Source organism: Mustela erminea, chromosome 13 (genome assembly GCF_009829155.1).
Source record: "Mustela erminea isolate mMusErm1 chromosome 13, mMusErm1.Pri, whole genome shotgun sequence".
NCBI lineage: Eukaryota > Metazoa > Chordata > Mammalia > Carnivora > Mustelidae > Mustela > Mustela erminea.
Window position 1 is genome coordinate 68,563,625 of NC_045626.1, and position 17,958 is coordinate 68,581,582.

The 17,958-nt window shown below is 55.1% G+C and overlaps 2 protein-coding genes across 19 annotated transcripts in view; one reads left to right on the forward strand and one right to left on the reverse strand.

Moving 5' to 3' along the window:
• PISD (phosphatidylserine decarboxylase) overlaps positions 1-16,512 on the forward strand; it is a 36,282-nt gene extending 19,770 nt beyond the window's left edge. Inside the window, exons 1-9 of one of the 7 annotated variants that reach the window (XM_032309984.1) lie at positions 5,099-6,036; positions 7,310-7,390; positions 10,063-10,460; positions 11,819-11,984; positions 13,340-13,576; positions 13,768-13,906; positions 14,086-14,232; positions 14,473-14,633; positions 15,214-16,512. In XM_032309984.1, coding sequence (XP_032165875.1) covers positions 10,285-10,460; positions 11,819-11,984; positions 13,340-13,576; positions 13,768-13,906; positions 14,086-14,232; positions 14,473-14,633; positions 15,214-15,438 — 1,251 coding nt within the window. In that variant the 5' untranslated portion in view covers positions 5,099-6,036; positions 7,310-7,390; positions 10,063-10,284 and the 3' untranslated portion in view covers positions 15,439-16,512. Of the gene's footprint in view, positions 1-5,098; positions 6,037-7,309; positions 7,391-10,062; positions 10,461-11,818; positions 11,985-13,339; positions 13,577-13,767; positions 13,907-14,085; positions 14,233-14,472; positions 14,634-15,213 lie in introns of those variants that run through there. The other 6 variants (XM_032309983.1, XM_032309987.1, XM_032309989.1 and 3 more) reach the window with 6 other exon arrangements.
• SFI1 (SFI1 centrin binding protein) overlaps positions 16,461-17,958 on the reverse strand; it is a 105,460-nt gene continuing 103,962 nt past the window's right edge. For all 12 annotated transcript variants that reach the window (XM_032309961.1, XM_032309962.1, XM_032309964.1 and 9 more), the window contains 3 exons: positions 17,098-17,432; positions 16,750-16,861; positions 16,461-16,667 (listed from right to left, as the gene is read on the reverse strand). In XM_032309961.1, the coding sequence (XP_032165852.1) occupies positions 16,563-16,667; positions 16,750-16,861; positions 17,098-17,432 (552 nt within the window). In that variant the 3' untranslated portion in view covers positions 16,461-16,562. The remainder of the gene's footprint in view (positions 16,668-16,749; positions 16,862-17,097; positions 17,433-17,958) is intronic.

Sequence of the window (17,958 nt, forward strand, 5' to 3'; positions counted from 1 at the left end):
TCCGTCACTAGTACTTAATTTCTCTTGTAACTGGAAGTTTGTACTTTTTGACCTTCTTCTAATTCCCTGTGTCCTTCCACTCCCTGGAGTCCGATTTCTTTTCCTCCAAGTCTGGGTTTTTTCTTTTTCTTTTTCTTTTCTTTCTTTCTTTTTTTTTTTTTTTAACCTTTTATTTGTTTTTTTAGATTCCACATATAAATGAAATCATGCAGTATTTGTCTTTCTTTTTCTGACTTAATTCACTTAGCATAATGCTTGCAGGGTTCATCCATGTTGTTGCAAGTATAGGATTTCATCATTTTTTCTGGCTGAATAATATATTCTATTGTATGTATGTACATATATACATTGTGTGTGTGTGTGTGTGTGTGTGTGTGTGTGTGTGTGTGTTATCCGTTGGACACTTAGGTTATTTCCATGTCTTGGCCATTGTAAATAATGTTGGTATGATGATTTAATTTTTTAAAAACATTTTTATTTGACAGAGAGCATAGGCATGGGGAGTGGGAGGGGGAAAAGCAGGCTCCCCACTAAGCAGGGAGGACCCTGGGATCTTGACCTGAGTGGAAGGCAGATGCTTAACTGACTGAGCCAGCCACCCAGGCACCCTGATGATTTAATTTTTTAAGTTAACTTTACTGAGGTATCATTTCCATATAGTAAAACATACCCTTTTTAAGCATATAGTTCATTGTTGCTTTTTTATTTTACTTTATTATTTAAAAAACTTCTTTGAAAGATTTTTATTTGATAGAGAGGGGAAGATAGAGAGAGAGTGTGTGAGTATAGGGGGAGGGGCAGAGGGAGAAGCAGACTCTCCGCTGAGCAGGTAGCCTGACTTGGGGCTTGATCCCAGGACCTTGAGTTGATGACCTGGAAGTCAGACACTCAACCAGCTGAGCCATCCAGGTGCCCCAGTCTGTTTCTGTTTTGCTTTTTAGATTCTACATTTAAGTGAAATCCTACTGTATTTGTCTTTATTTCACTTAGCATAGTACCTTGCATGTACATCCATGTTGTCACAAATGGCAAGATTTCATTCTTTTTTGTGGCTGAATAATATTCCACTATGTGTATATACTACATTTTCTTTATCCATTCATTTATCTGTGGGCATTTAGGGGGCTTCCATATTTTGGCTATTGTAAATACTGTTGCAGTGAATATAGGGGTGCATGTATCTTTTTGAATTAGTATTTTCATTTTCTTCAGATAAATACCCAGGAGTGGAATTGCTGGGTTGTATGACAGTTCTAGTTTTAATTTTTCGAGGAATTCTCAGATTGTTTTCCACAGTGACTGCAACAATTTATATTTCCACCAATAGTGCATGAGGGTTCCCTTTTTTCCACATCCTTGCCAACACTTATTATTTCTTATCTTTTTGATATTAGCCATTCTGATAGGTGTGAGGTGATAACCAGTTGTGGTTTTGATTTGCATGTCCCTGATGATTAATGATGTTAATTTCTGCCCATTTTTTAATTGACTGACTTCTTTTGGTGTCAAGTTGTAGAAATTCTTTATGTATTTTGGATATTAACCCCTTACCAGATGTATCATTTGCAACTGTCTTCTCCCATTCAATAGATTGCCTTTTCTTTTTTGTTGATGGTTTTCCTTTGCTGTGCAAAAACTTTTTAGTTTGATGTAGTCCCAGTTGTTTAATTTTGCTTTTGTTGCCCTGGCCTGAGGAGACAGATTCAAAAGAATATTGCCAAGATCATCACCTTAGAGTTTATGCCTATGCTTTCCTTTAGGAGTTTTATGGTTTCAGGTCTTACTTTTAGGACTTTAATTCATTTTGAGTTTATTTTTGTATATGGTGTAATAAAGTGGACCAATTTCATTCTTTTTCATGTGGCTATTGAGTTTTCCCAGAACTATTTAAAGAGTTGGCATTTTCTCCATTGTCTATTCTCACCTCCTTTATTACAGATTGTGTAAGTGTGGGTTTATTTCTCACTCTATTCTATTCCATTCATCTGTGTATCATTTCATTGGGGTTTTTTGGGTAAATATATGTACCTGTGTAATCAGTACCACACTCAAGATAGGGAACATGTGCCTCTTTGTAGTCAGTATCCACCTATGGCTCCAAGGCAATCACTGATCTGCTTTCTGTCACTATGAATTAGATTTGTCTTTTAAGAGATTTTAACAAATGGGATATACTTATTTATTTATTCATAGATTTTTGAAAAAATTTATTTGTCAGAGAGTGAGAGAGAACGTACAAGCAGGAAGAGCAGAAAAGGGAGAATGCAGGCCTCTATCCCAGGACCCTGAGATCATGACCTTGAGCCAAAGGCAGATGCTTACCCAAATAAGCCACCCAGGCATCCCTTATGGAGTTTTCTGCATAGCTCCCACCTTTCTGGTTCTCCACCTTCGAGAACCTAGCTCTTTATTGATGTAGTCATTTGGGTTTCATTACAAACAAGCAGAACTCATTTCAGCAGGGACACTTGAAGGGGTCTGTTTTATCCTTAAAGGTTCTAGAACCAGTTCCAATGTGTGTGCTTGCAGGGCGGGGGAGGTTGTGTTTCACTACATCAATAAGCAGGGCCCTTGACACCAACTGGGTATCCTACAGTTCAGCTCCGTTCTGACGCTATTTGCCCAGAGATCGCATCCTATTTTACAGATTAAGGGCTCAAGTCCCACAAGACTGTCCCTCCCCCCACCAGATGCTTTCAGAAGTTGTTACTTGTGCTTCTGACTGACTAGCTATAGGTTGGAGGTTCCACCACCTCCTCCTCCCCACTTTGAGTTACTGGTGAAGAACTCAGCCCTACGAGACTGCCTTCCTAACTCTCTTCAGATGCCAGTTGCAAGTCCAGGTGCTTCTGATTGAATGGCTATAGATCGCAGGTCTCCATAATCTGCCTGAAGAAGATGAGGAACAAGACAAAGCTGAGCTTTGGAACTGGAAGGAGTCCAGGGTGGCTGACTCAGACATCTTCAGGGCCCTGTGTGGAGCTTTCTGCTAGGCTGTTCTTCCACAAATCACTTTGTTTCCTTGATCATGCTGCAGACCACCGGTCTTCTGGGCCCCCTCTTCCAGGAGCTGCTGGCGGGACTGCTAAGAAACATTTTCACGTTTGAGGGGGGAGTTTGGCAGGGCTGGGAGAAGCTTTCAGATGAAGAGATCTCCTAGGGCACCTCATGCTTGTCCTGGCTCCTTGGCCAGACTTTTGTGAGGGCGCTTACTTGCTCATGACTTCTGTGCCAGACTTGAGACACCAGCCATTAGTGGTCTTCCTCAGGAGGCCTCTCCTGGATCCCAGGAAATGAGAATTAGCAAGAACACCTGGCACCCTCGCCCCACCATTACTCTTCCCCTGGCACAGCAGTGCATGAAGTTCAGTCTGTAGGGAGCTCCAGTGGCTTGACTCACCTGGGACGCCTGTCCTCAGGTGCTCATGGCCAAATGGCCTAAGGCCTGCAGAGCCTTGAAGTGGCACTAGGTGGCACTCTCACACAGGGGAGTCCCAGCAGGGTGGTTGGAAGGGACCTCGTTCGGGGTGGGAATGTAAACTTACCAAAGGGTTTTTGTTTTTCCCAGAAATCATTATTAACTATTGTCTGGAATCTAGAAGGCATTTCCTTACTGAAACGTGTGAGGTGGAAGTCATGCTAGAAGGCTGATCTCAGGACAGACCTTTGGGCTGGTTTATGAGTTCTAAATACCAGTCTGCCCAAGAGGCCTAGAATGGTTATAAAGGAGCTCTGGTAGACATGGAGTAGCAGTGTTCCTCATTTTACAGGGAGAGCATTGGTGCTCCAAAGGCTGCTCAGCAAATGAGAACCCGGGCTTTTGTTTTCCTCCCCCGAGTGTAACTTGGACTAGACCTGGTCTGGAAGTAGTGGCAGCTTTGGGGAAGTCAGAATGGTCCTCCAGGATCTTTCTGGTTCTGGAATTTAGTGTTGCCAGGATTCTGTGTTATCCTCTTGTGCTTTAACTGCTTTTTATCCAGGCTCCATGGTGTGTTTGCTTAGAGTTCTGGGGTGAGAATGGAGTCTCTTAAGTCTCACTGAGTCTCAGAGAAAGCTGTGGGCCCAGACTGGGAGCTGCCAGGTACAGCCCATGTTGGGTATTCACCAGCCTTGTGCTGGAACCTGAACCCCAGGGTGCTGGAACTAGACATAGGGCATCCCTGCTGGCCTGTTCCTGCTCTGCATTGTGGTATCCAGTGTTATGGAAGTCCATGAGGAGGGACCCTAACTGTCTTCTGGCCTCCCCACTGCAGCATTCCAGGCCTGTAGCTTTTCACAGGGCATTTGCTGGGATAGAGCCAGATGAGGAGGACAGGTGTGTGGGTCTTTGTCTGCCCAGTACCATGTCCTTTTCCAGGCTGCCTGGGCCCAGCTGCCCATCTCTTTACAAGCCAGAAGGCTCTTTCTTCCTGTTCCAAATGTTGCTTTAGAAACAAAATCCTCTGAGGGCACCTGGGTGGCTCAGTGGGTTGAGGCCTCTGTCTTCGCCTCTGGTCGTGGTCCCAGGGTCCTGGGATGGAGCCCTGAGTAGGGTTCTCTGCTCGGCAGAGGGCCTGCTTCCTCCTCTCTCTCTGCCTGCTTCTCTGCCTACTTGTGATCTCTGTCTGTCAAATAAATAAAAATGAAAAATCTTAAAAAAAAAAAAAAAAAAGAAAGAAACCAGATTCTCCGTGGTCATAAGAAGCTAGGGATGTACCTTTTTATTTTACAATTTTTGTAAAGATTTATTTATTTATTTATTTGACAGACAGAGATCACAAGTAGGCAGAGAAGCAGGCAGAGAGAGAGGAGGAAGCAGGTTCCTTGCCAAGCAGAGAGCCCAATGCGGGCTTGATCCGAGGACCCTGGGATCGTGACCTGAGCCGAAGACAGGCTTTAACCCACTGAGCCACCCAGGCACCCCTAGGGGAATGTACCTTTTTTTTTTTTTTTTTTTTTTAAAGATTTTATTTATTTGACAGAGATCACAAGTAGGCAGAGAGGCAGGCAGAAAGAGAGGAGGAAGCAGGCTCCCCTCAGAGCAGAGAGCCCGATTCGGGGCTCGATCCCAGGACGTTGGGATCATGACCTGAGCCGAAGGCAGAGGCTTTAACCCACTGAGCCACCCAGGCGCCCCTAGGGGGATGTACCTTTGATCAGTACCCTAGAGTGGCAAGATTGAGCCTTCAGAGGCAGTCTGACCATTGAAGGGGGTGCTGACCTACCAGATGCTAATCTGGCTCCCGAATGCCATACCCTTTCTTTGGTGTTCCCGTCAGACACTCTGTCTTGCCTAGAAAATGTTAGGCTGGTTCCTTCTCTCCATCCCTTGTGGAGCAAGTGCTTGGTGGTCATGGGGATAGGGTGCTGACCTCCCCAGGTTGGGCCCTGCTATCTAGTGGGGTAGAAAGGCAACTGTAGGAATCTTTCCCCCCATCCTCCTCTGTCCCCGCCGGCAGCACAGGTTCTAAACAGCCCGAGGCCAGAGGGGACCTTGCTTCCTGGGTCTGGTTCCGTGGTCTATGCCAGATTTTGTGTGGCAGGAGTTTTGTATGATAGTGGAGAAGAGGGGGCAGGGGTGGGAGTAGGGGCAGCTTGTACCTTCAGGATGGGATGTGAGAAAGAGCCAGACTTAGATGCCTTGTGTGTGCTTCAAGGGCCAGAAAAGGTGGCTGGGGGTGGCATTCTCAGTCTTGGAAAGCTGGCCCTGGATGAGATAAGCCGCACGTGGAGGCCTGAGACTACCCAGATGGGGGTGGGCAGGGAGGAAGGCCCTCAGCCAGGCCCAGGAGGTGTTGCCTGGGAAATCCCGTGACCGGCGGGGTTGGTCCCTGGGCCGCAGCCCCTCCCCTTAAAGGGGCCCTGGGCGGGGTGGCTGCGCCGCCCGGCGGGAGGAAGGAGCCGTCTGTCTGCCGTTGTCCAGTGTCCGCCCTCTGTCCTCGCCCCCGGCGGCCTCAGTGGCTGGACCGGAGTCCCCGCCCGCGGAGGCTTCCTCTCCCGAGCGGCACCTCCCTGAGAGTCGGTCCCTGAAGTCCCGCCGGACGGGACCACCTGCGGGTGAGTGAGCCAGAGAGCAGTGGGCTCCCTGGAGCGGGCGTCATGGGTGCCCGGCGCCGCATGGAACTGCGGGACCCTGGGCCGGAGAGCCCACCCCACAGTCTCCATCCCGTTGTGGGTTTCTCCTGCCCCACATGGTGGGTCACGGGCCGCGCAGGATGAGCTCATTTCCGCCGCGTCTGGTAGCATCTCCTCGCCCTCCAGCCGAAAGGGGAAATGCTGGGCTGGGGCTCTGTGTCCCCTTCCGCGCGGGGAGCTCTGGGTGATTTCCTCAGTGCGGCCCTATTCCTGGGTGGGACCGGAGGTGTTCTCAGTTCCTCACCCAAGGGGCGGAGAGGGGATGACATGCTCCCTTCGCAGAGCCCCATCCCCGCGTCGGAGTTCCTTTCATTTGGGAGATTTAAGGAAGCCCCACGCTGTGGGGAGTACCTTCCCATCCCTTCCCCTTCCCTGGCCTCTGGCTTTAAAGAAGCATCTCTGGGTCCTTTTCTTTGCTTCCTCTTCTCTTGCCCAAAGCTTCCCCAAGATGGCTCGCCCGTTTCACCTGGCAAGAATCCATTTTCCCTGTTCCCAGTTCTTGAAGTTTTGTCTGCTTCTAGCCCTGGAACACAGGGAGGAAGGGTTGGTGGCCCCCCTGGACACAGCTGCCTGTGTGTGCTTCAGGTGAGCTGCAGGAGGAAAGCCACCCTGACCTGCCTTCTGGGGTGAAAGTGGGCTCAGAAAGGCAGGCAGGTAGATCTAGGACTTGAGGCCTCTGAGGCTCGCTATCTGCTGAGACTTCAGGAAGAGTGACCCTGGTACCCAGTAAGAGTTCCACTGAGGGAGCAAGAGCAAATTTCTCAGTGTCTCTGGCAGGACCTGTGCCTAGCTGCAAGGCCTTTGGTGCTCAGGGAGTGCTTGTTGGGGGCAGACAGTCCCGACTCTGTCCCTGCCTTCCTGGACTTGCCAAAACTCAAACCTGAATCCACCAAAGTCCAAGGGAACCAGGCAGGAGCCTGCCTCCCGCAGTCCCCTGCCCCCACACCTCTAGCAAGGGTAACTGGCCTGGGTCTGTCCATCTGACTTCAGTTGGAATGTTCCATTCCACTGAGGGGGTAGTGTTGCCTTCATCACAGGCTGTGAGGGGTAGATGGGGACATTGAGCATTGCTTGAGTTGAACCCCCAGAATGGGACATCCAGACAAAGGTGACCCCTCCCCTCAACCTGGTCCTGTTGGGCTGTTGCTTCTCCTCAGAGGGGCAGCCACTGTTACTGTGGTTTGGGCTCTTTCAGAACTGCCACCTCTACCCTGTGCCTTCATCTCGTCAGTGGGAGTGAACCTCCTTCCTCCAGAGTGTGAGTTTGGAAACAGAGGTGAGAGGTTGGGGATTCAGGTCCAGGGGATGAGGCTGCACCAAGGTCTTGGGTGGAAGTGAGGCGTGGTGTTTCTGAACAGAGCAGAGTTCTGGACCAGGGTTGCTGCTATGATCTGAGCCTGTAGGCGGTGAGCAGGACTGACCCTTCCCATTTTCCAGATGAGGAAACTGATAGCCTCAGAGCACCTGTGACTTGCAAGGCCTCTCCCAGCTCAGGGCCAGCTGGACTGCCAGGGTTGCAGTAATTGAGTTGTCCCCATACCCTACCAAAGCCTCTGAGCTCTCCTGCTCATTGTGGCCAGCCCTTAGGCCTTATGATAACTTTAAACTCTTACTGGTCACAGCTCACAACTCTTCTCCACAGAGTGTTCTTGAGACTAGGGAGTGAGGGAGGTTGTCTGTACTTCCTCGTCTCAGGGTATGCTCCTGGCAGATTCCTCATCTGGGCCTGAGCCCCTCGTCCCACTCCAGGGAGCCAGAGAGCAAGCGGGAGAGCAACAAAGTTCTGGCTTGGGCTCCAAGGTCATTGCAGGTGTGGGGGGAAGTCGGGCACTGAAATGGGGAGGGCAGGAGCACTGTTGGCCTAGGAAGTGGCGCTTAGCCTTTGGAAATCAGGAAGGAAGGAATGACCCTTAGGGAGCCCCTTCCCTCCATCCTGCAGCTTTGAGCTGAACAGAGGGTGCCAGGCCTGTTCCCTGGGGGACAGGTGAATTCATGTCTGTTTTCTGGGGAACTTTTCTGGCCCATGCATGGTGATTTGGAAGAAGCCTGACAGTCGGGTCCCTGTCCTATTTCCAGAGAGTAAGTAGAGTGGTGATGGAGACAGGATGGAGGGCAGAAGACATTCTGCTGGACCTTCGGGGCAGTTTCTAGAGTCTCTAGGATAGCAACAACTTGGGCCTGCACTGCCGTGACGGGCTGTGTGGTCTAGCCAAGTCCCTAGGCCAGAGGCTCTGGAGTGAATGAAATGGGAGAGGCACAGACAGGAATCTGCTTTGAGGACTGGAGGTTTGGGGCCAAGGTAGGTTTGTGTTTGGGTCCTGGCAGGTGCCTTTCTAGCCGCATGCTGCAGTGGCTGCTGCCTGGTGTGATAGGATGGTGAGGAAAATGGGTTAGAGGAGATGGGGGCTCCTCTCCTCTCCCACAAGGCCTCACTGTGAATCCCAGGTGTGCATTCATTCCGAGCTTTCTAGAGTGGGGGAAAGAGTGCTGGGAAGCCAAGCACTGTGCCCAACCCAACCTGCCTGACACCCCTTGGGGCCTGTTTTCCTGGGGAGCTGACAGGGACTAATGTGGGACCCCCATGGCCTGGTGGGTCATGGAGGGGCGGGGTGTGTGCTTAGTATGTGGGTAGTATAGTTGAGGTGATCTGACTGTTATGGATGGGAAAGTTAGGAGGCTGAGCCTTGGTGGGGCATAGACACAGGGGTGTCCATGGGTCCCTGGGCTGGCCCTTGGGGCGGAGGAGGTTTATGTCCAAGTCCGCTTTTTGGTGAGACTGGGTGGTGGGCACCATCCCACCTGGCTCACCCTCAGTGAGCTGTTCTGCCCACCCAGGCAAGTGGCCTGGGAAGATGATCTCTGTTGGAGAGGTCTGGGCCTGGGGTTGCCCAGGCTTTGCCACTTCCTTGGTGGGGGCTGGAAATCCATGCTTTGCTTTTGGACCTCCGTCAGTCTCTTGACCCAGTGCAGTCTCCCTTTGCACACTGCGCTCCAGGGATTCAACGCTAACCTCCAGGGCCTCCCTAGCCTTTTCACCTCTGGCTGAGGTGGCTTTACTGGGGCATCAACATTTCACACTAGTGTGGGTGGAGTCATGTCTAAGTGGGGCCTCTTGCTCTGTGAGTCCGTTGGCTGTGGCGGGGGTGGGGGGTGGTCAGCACTGGCCTGGGACTGCATCCACGGCCGGGTCAGTTCTCCGCCTTGGGAGCTTCTCTTGGGGCCCGCATCTCTGCATCTAACGTTGGTGGCGGGCACCGTCCCCTGTAGCCTGCCATTGGGATTGGAGGCCAGGCTGGGTGGGGCCTTGACTCCCCTTGGGTTTAGACAGCAACAACTGTGGAATGTTTGTTCTCCTTCCCTGTTATCTGTGAGGGTTTTGTGGAGGCTGGGCGTGTCCTCCCAGATCGCCAGGCAGAGTCAAAGTGCTGTCCAAAGCAAAGATTGTGGGGGGAGCTGGTTCGGGCTTCACTGCTGGTTGGTTTTCCTTCAGGTCAGGTCGTGTGTGTGCTCATCTGCTGAGGAGGGCTTGTGGGGGTTGGTATCAGGGATGGGAGGCTCTGAGGCCTGGGGGGCAGCAAAGAGAGAGCTGTAGCAGGTCAGATGTCCATCGTCTCACCCTCTGTGCCTCTCCTGCCTTCCTGCTCTCTCATTCCTCAGATGTTACTTCGTCACCTGAATGGAAAATGGGTCAGGTCCTGGGGAGGGAGGGGCTGCCCAAGCTGCAGACAGGCCGACGCTGGGCGCCCGCCTGGAGCACAGGGCTCTCAGATTCCCACTTGTATTTCTTGGGCTCATAAGCGTCTGGTCCCTTCCCTGCCATCAGCTCACTGGAGCAGGCAGGTGGCCAAGCCTAGGGACAGAGTGGGCGGAAGGCAGGGGCTTGTGTCCCAGGCGGTAGGCCTCTGCCGCTTCCTGAGCTGGTGTGACCAGTGCCTGTCTTTGCAATAGCCCCGACCTCTAACTTGCGCCCTGTGAGCCAGCGGGACCCAACCAAGCTGGGAAGAGGCCCACCAGCCACCAGGCGGCCAGCCAGAGGAGTGGTGACAGCACAGAAGCTCCTGGCTGGGGGGAAGGGAGGAAGGAGGAGAAACAAAGGCGAGTGTGCCTGGCGCCGCCCACCATGTGTCAGTCAGAGGCACGGCGAGGACCTGAGCTCCGAGCAGCAGCGAAATGGTGAGATGCTGCCGGCCCCGTCCTAACCCCTCTGTGCCCCGCCACAACCTCCGGAAGGTCAGAGTTCATGTCCAGCGGCCCCGTGGTGGAGGTGGCAGCCGGGGGCCAGGGGATCAGCCCCCGAGGCTGGAGGGGCCCGGCCCGGGGGGCCTGAGTCGGAGAGCCCGCTTCAGGTACCTAGGGAGGCGGAGTGGGCTGGTGGCCTTGTGTCTGCTGCACCCTGATTGCTGCTCCCAGGCCCCCCCACCCCGGTTGTCCCCCCATCCCCCAGCTCCGGGAGAGGGGCTGCTCTTCTGGGATTGGTCCCTGGGCTTCTGCAGTGATCAGGGCGGGTGGGGGAAGCCCTGGGGACAGCAGGGATTTATTCAGCTTTGCTTGGTCCCCACCCCCTTAAAAGACCTTTTGAAAATACGGTGGGGTGCGGTGGGGTCGCCTGGGAGAAGAGGAACACAGGGAGCCTGGCGAGCTGTGGGAAGAAGCGTCTTCCATGGCCATCCCAGCCATCAGCTTGGTGCTCCCATTTTTTCTTTTTAGTATCAGCTGAGATGCCTCTTTGTTCCTTGCTTTTGTTCAGCAACTAGGGGCACAGGACACGCTTCTCTGAGAGCACAAAGGCACAGATGGGAGCCTTAGATTATCCAGTTGAATGCAGTCTTTGCGCAGATGAGGAAACTGAGGCCTGGGAACCTTCCCAGAGTGGATGGGAATGTGGTTGCCTGGTGGCTGCACTGGACCTCAGGAGCATTTTCTAGTGCTTAGGCATGAGACCAGGGGACTTGGGTCTGCTGTGTCTCAGGAAGCCAGGGTTCTGGTGGAAATGCCCACCCCACCTCTAAGATCCCCACGAGGCTGAGCCCGTGCAGGATGCACTGAATTTGGCTGGTGGGGACCTTTGCCGAAAGGAGGGGGCTGGCTCAGGTGTGTGGCCCCAGCAGACCTGGGAGGTGTTCTGAGAGCTGGTAGGGGGTTCCCCCCACCAGCCTCTGCGTCTCCTTTGGAGAACCTGATCTGATGTAGAAAGACCAGGCAGGTGGATGGAGCTTTAGCTGTTCAGGGTATGCTGTGTGTGCAGGTGCATGTTCCTAGTCTTTTCCTTTGGGATCTTGTCAGGCCCAATCCCTTCATTTATCAGATGAGGAAATGAGGCCTAGCGCCAGGAAGAGATTCTCCAAGATGCTACCGTGCAGCAGTTGCAGTCGCGCCCCGCTGCTGTGTGCTGCTGCACCTCTGGGTCTCTGACTCCAGCTGTCTCCCCCTGGGGACCCTGTGGCCACAGCCGGCCCCAGGAGTGGGGGGCTGGCATGCAGGCTGTGCACCCCGTCTTCCCTGTGCTGCCCCCGATTCCTAGTCCCCCTTAACTGGTAGGCTGGTGGGTGAGACTGGGATGGGAGTCTGCTGAGCAAAGGCAGATGAGCCCCCACCTCAGCCTGGGGTTGGGTTGAGGAACCTCAAGGCAGGCTTGCTGAGGGCGGGGTGGGGCCTCCCAGACCCTGCCAGCTGACCTGGCCGTGCATGGACATCTGCTCTGCAGGTTGCACTTCCCCCAGCTGGCTCTGAGGCGGAGGCTGGGACAGCTGAGCTGTATGTCCAGACCTGCCCTGAAACTGCGCTCCTGGCCCCTGACGGTCCTCTACTACCTCCTGCCCTTCGGTGCCCTCAGACCGCTCAGCCGGGTGGGATGGAGGCCCGTGAGCAGGGTAAGTGTGCACAGGCTGCTGGCCCAGCTCCCCCTCCCTACCCTCCAGGGGTAGGCCTAAGGTTGGGACCCGGCCCACAGAAACGCAGGAGACATTTGTCAGATTAGAGCTGATGGTGTGGGTGCTGAGCCCTTGGGGATGGTCATTTTGACAGGCAAGTTGGTTGGGAAGTCCAGGCAGGCTGGTGGCCCTGATGGCCTGCTCTGCACTGCCTTTTCTTGCCTGCACTGTGCCATTTGGGGGCTCTGCTTCTGGAAGAAACCTATACTGGGAATTCAGAAAATGGTTTCCTGTGTTTGGGAGATTTCCTGTGTTTGGGCAGAGGAGAGCTTAGAGGTGATTTTGAGAGGAATGCAAATTAATTCCTGGGTGCCAGAGGGTGATTGAGGAGGACTGATGCCTATTTGGGCCCCTTAGGGTGTGGATGGACTTGGGAGCCCCAGGCAGTGCTGGGTGACTGAGCGACCTGGCCGCCGCACCCTTGAGGGCTGTCTGGCTGCCTGGCTCCCTCGCCCTGGGCTCTCTGGGCAGGCTGACCCCAGGCAGGGAACCTTGGACTCTCACGAGCGTCAGCTGGGAAGAGTTTGGGCCACTACTCACTCAGTACACTGTAGAGGTGTTTAAAGTTGGAATGAAATTGCCTTTACACCCTAGGGACTTGGTGTCTGGGTTGGGCTGACAAGCAGCAGCTGCCAGTTAGAGGCGGGTTCTGCTGTGGCGGCCGCACCTGAGGCTTGAAAGGCATCCCCTTCCAGGTCGCCTGGCCCGAGGATTTGGCTGGGGGTGCCAGCAGATAGCGGGGGTGCTGGGGGAGGCTGGGCCCAGTCCTCTCTGCCTTCAGGAAGCAGCCCCCGGTGCCCTCACAGTAAAGTGCCTCAGAGCCCTAGCAGCCTGTCCCTGGTGACCGTGGTCCAGAGCACCTGCCGGGGGCGGGGGTTCCTCTGCCTTCTCTTCAGATTAGAACGAGTGCTTTGGGCTGTAGACCTTCCCATGCCCCCAGGGGCTCCTGCCCCTTTCTGCCACAGCCTCTTGGTGCAGGTAGCAGAGCTGTTCACCCCCCCACCCCGCCCCTTTCCTAAAGAGGGAAGACCAGACTGCGCGGGCCAGTCTGTTCTTGGGGATGGGGGCAGTTGCTACTGGTGTATTAAGTGACTGAAACCACTGGGTTTAAGTCACTGTGTCAGTCTTGGCCAGTACTCAGTTTGTGGGAGTGTTTGGGAAGCTCAGTCTGGTTCCTAGTGGGCAACAACCACATCACAAAGCCGTGGCAGGGTGCCCACGTCTCCGGGGGTGGTGGGTGGCTGATTGGGGGGCACGCGGGGCCATCTGCTCATCTGCCTGCCTGTGGCCCACAGGTGGCCCTGTACAAGTCGGTGCCCACGCGCCTGCTGTCGCGGGCCTGGGGCCGCCTCAACCAGGTGGAGCTGCCGCACTGGCTGCGCCGGCCTGTCTATAGCCTGTACATCTGGACCTTTGGGGTGAACATGAAGGAGGCCGCCGTGGAGGACCTGCACCACTACCGCAACCTTAGCGAGTTCTTCCGGCGCAAGCTGAAGCCGCAGGCCCGGCCTGTCTGTGGCTTGCACAGCGTGGTGAGGCCTGGCCCTGTCCTCCATCCCTCCCCCGGAAATGGGACTCTTGCCCTTGCCTTTGGCAACCAGTCCCAGCAGTCCCCACAGGTGGCCCATGGGTACTCCTCCCAGGCTGGGGCCCCCAGGGAGGTGGAGACCCTGCCCCAAGTCCCCCTGCTTCCCTGGTAGCAAGCCTCTCTTGGCCCTTCCAGATCAGCCCCTCAGATGGGAAGATCCTGAACTTCGGGCAGGTGAAGAACTGCGAGGTGGAGCAGGTGAAGGGGGTCACCTACTCGCTGGAGTCGTTCCTGGGTCCACGTACTTCCACAGATGATCTGTCCTTTCCACCAGGTGGGTTGTTGCCGGGTGGCAGCCTTGAGACCCTATGGCAGCGTGGCTGGGCTGGTCATCAGGGAGGGAAGGGCTACAAATCGCTTTGTGGAGCTTTGGGGCCTCCCTGAAGCCCATGTCCAGACTGCACAGGCTCAGGTGCTTGTCTGACAGCTGGCCCTCATGTCTGCCTCCTGCAGCGCCCCCCTGCGGCTCCTTCAGGAACCAGCTGGTCACTAGAGAAGGGAATGAGCTCTACCACTGTGTCATCTACCTGGCCCCCGGGGACTACCACTGCTTCCACTCCCCCACTGACTGGACCGTTTCCCACCGGCGCCATTTCCCAGGTTGGCCAGAGCCTTACAATTTTTTTGGTGTCCTAAGCTTTTTGGTGTCAAGGGACCAAGGCTCCACACTTGGGAGTGCTGAGGCTGTGAGGTGACTGCTTTAGTCTGGCAGCATGAGGGCAGCAGGGGGCAGTCTGGGGTCTAGCCCACTTTGCATTTGGAAGGATATAGGTGGACAGGGGGCTTGGGGAGGCTGGTCTTCTTGCTGGGTGGGGAATGGCAGTGTCTCTGCTCCCACAGGTTCCCTGATGTCTGTGAACCCTGGTATGGCCCGCTGGATCAAAGAGCTCTTCTGCCACAACGAGCGGGTGGTCCTCACTGGGGACTGGAAACACGGCTTCTTCTCGCTGACGGCTGTGGGGGCTACCAACGTGGGCTCCATACGCATCTACTTTGACAGGGTAAGCAGAGTCAGGCCCAAGTTCTGGGCCACTTGGTGTCTCCCCCACCCCTTCTCCCATGGAGCCAGATCCGTTAAGACTAAGTTCTAGAAGAGCGTGTCCCTGGCCAGGCCCGGCTCTGTGGAACAGCTGCCCCCAGTAGGGGCTTGGCCCTGCTCTGCCAGCCCCCACCCCTATATGCTATCATTGCTTATCTGGAAATGGCTGGACTGGGAGGGGGTTCACCTCCCAGTCTGTATTTTGCTTCTGCTGGGAACCCAAGGGGAATATGGAGCTCAGAGTGGAGCATGCTGATCAGAAGCCAGTGTCCGAGGGGGGTGGCTAGTGGCCATCCTCCCCTGAGAAGTGGGGGGCAGGGCTGCCCCTTGCCTGTTCTGGGTGCTAGAGAAGGGTGGGGTCTGAATCCCCTGTGTCCCCCCCGGGTCCCAGTTCACAGCTTCTACTGGCGACTCTCTGGTTAGGCTTATGGGCCAAGTCGCTATGCCCAGCTCCCTTTCCAGGCTGGGTTAGGGACAGGCAGCACAGAGGTGTTCTGGGTCCAGGAGCAGACTCCACATGCTCTACCCCGGGCCTCCTGCAGGACCTGCACACGAACAGCCCACGCTACAGCAAGGGCTCCTACAATGACTTCAGCTTCGTGACACACACCAACAAGGAGGGCATCCCTATGCGCAAGGGCGAGCACCTGGGCGAGTTCAACCTGGGCTCCACCATTGTGCTCATCTTTGAGGCCCCCAAGGACTTCAACTTTAAGCTGAAAGCGGGACAGAAGATCCGGTTCGGAGAGGCTCTGGGCTCCCTCTAGAGCCTTCTTCCTGACGTCGGCTGCTGAAGGAGCTTTCTCAACAGAAATGGGAAGGTCTTTTTGGGGAGCCTCCATGGCTGTATAGGGAGGGGACAGTCTCAGGGCTATGGGGCCCGACCAGGCAGGACCTGGGTGACTAGTTCCTACCGTCCTGAGGTGTGGGTGAGGTCAGAGCCCTTATTGGCCCTGGACCTATATTGTCCCTCTTCCCATCTAAAGAGAACATGCAGGTCAAGATGATCTCAGATTACCTTTTGGAGACTCTTTTTAACCTATTGTATAAACTGGAGACCCTGCGTCTCCTGGCTGGGTGTTCAGTTGGTCTTGATTTTTGTTGTAAGACGGAAGTGGTTCTATCTGTTCTTGCTGCTCTCATCATTGCTTTTCAGCCTCCCCCCTGCCTCCCCTGCACTGACCAGGCTGTGCTGCCCCCAGAGCAGCGCCATGTGGCCTTTAACACAACCGCTTTCTGTTCCCAATTCACCCCCCACTTGTTTCGGAAGAGCTTTCTCCTTGCATTTGTGGCTGTGAACACATCATCTTTGACTCCGCCAGCATCTTCTGAGGGGGATCGAGGGGGGTGGCGCTCTACACGCCCCAGTGAGTGACCTTCCAGAGCTGGCGAGACATCGTTCTAGTAGGCAAGACCAGTTGTTGAACCCCCACCCCCCCAAATGGGTCCAGAGTGAATGGACAGGCAGGTAGTGGTGGCCTGGTGTGGGGGGGACGCCCCCCCCATATCCAGACCCACAGAAACATGGTAAGTTGCTGCTATTGATTCAGGAGCTTGTGTTGGCAGCAGAAGAGCCTTGGTGTATTGGCGGGGGGAGGGGGGGTGTCAGTGCCTATAACACCTGTCCCCAGGTAACAGGTACATAGTCCTTAGGGAGCCACTGACGGGGGGGCGGGCCAGGGTTCAGGTTTCCCGGGGACGCTGTGAATTTCTCCTGCAGGAGAAGCCATTTGAACTCTTTCAACTGTATCAGTAGCACAGTATTTTTGTATGAAAAGTGGGAGACTTCTGAACAGTAATTCATTTAATTGCAACCTTTTGAAATAAAAAAACTCATTGCAGCTTTGCGTTCTGTTCCTGGAGGTGGGCTGAGGCCTCCCTGGGGCAATGACTAGCACAGAGCCCGCCGCAGGGCCTGGACCCGGGCGATGCAGGCGTGGATGGGTTGGCGTTGGGCCTGGAGCTCAGAGGTCAGCTGCTGGATCTGCCGCTCCACCTGGGGAGAGGGGGCGGGGAGGCTGTGTGGGGGACCAGGGGAGGGGAGGGGGAAACTGTGCCAGGGCTGCCTGGGGCCTCACCTCCTGTAGTTCTTCCTGCACCTGCCGCTCTGCTTCCTGGTCCTCAGGCCTGGGCTCCTCCTGGCTCAGCTCCAGCCACCGGCGCAGGCTTTTTGCTTGTCGCTGGCAGGACCTGCCGGAGGGAGACACATGCTGCCAGCCTGTCCAGGCCCTTGGCTTTGCCTCCAGGTAGGGAAGCAGCCTATCTGCTACTTCTGGGGGTGGGGAGGCTCGAGGAGGGCGGTGCAGTTCCCTTGCCAGCCCCCCCCACCCTCCCCCACCCAGCTGGGCAAGCACCTTGGGTGGGCCCAAGGACCCTCACAGCCAGATCTGGGGAACAGCTGGCGGGGGGGTGGTTCTGGGTCTTACGAGAGGTTCTGCTTCATGGTCTGGTAATCCTGCAGTTGCTTCTGGATACTCTCAAGCTCAGCCTCCAGGTCCATGTGGCTCTTGGTGACAGAACAAGCTGGATCTTGACTACCCTTGCGGCTAGGCCAGGGCTGAGTGGAGGGATCCCAGGTACTGGGAGTGACCTGAGCACTTACAATGCTGTCAGGCTTCAGGTGCACCCACTTGGCTGTGGAGCCAGCCCCAGGCCCCGTGCCTGTGAAGTCCCCAGGAAGCAGGAGGCGGGAGTGAGGGACGCTGGCTGGGGATGGCGAGGCCTGGTGTGTCAGCCCAGGGGTGGTGGGTTGTGCAGACACCTGTAAAGGGAGAACAGATGAACACAGAAGCAGGGAGGAAGACTGGGGGAGACGCACCAGGTCGCCCACTGCAGGGGTCTGGGGGGGTGAGGTCTTGGACTTGACCAGCTCACCCAGGCCGGGTCTGGCCCTGCCCCTTTCTTCAGACCTGAGGAAGTTGCACAAGCAGCGCAAGGAACACCCCACACCTGTGCAGTCCAGTCCCACCCCTACCCTAGGGCCTGGTTCAGCCCATCCTGAGCAGCTGTTTGACCCCCACCTCATTCTGAGCTGTGCCCCTGCAGTTCAGTGAGGAAAAGTGGTCCAGGGCAATTGTCCTGGTCAGACCACACATCCCCAACCCTCCTTTCCTCTACTGGTGACCTTCGCCCAGCTCTCTGGGCACCAACTCTTGGGGGACCCCAACTCTGCCACTGTCTCCTCTATTACTGAGCACTTGTGCCTTCTCGCACCCCCTTGCTGTCCCTGCCCAGACTCCTCTATCTGGCTGTCATATGCCCCAGGGAGCCGCCACCTTCTCCAAGGT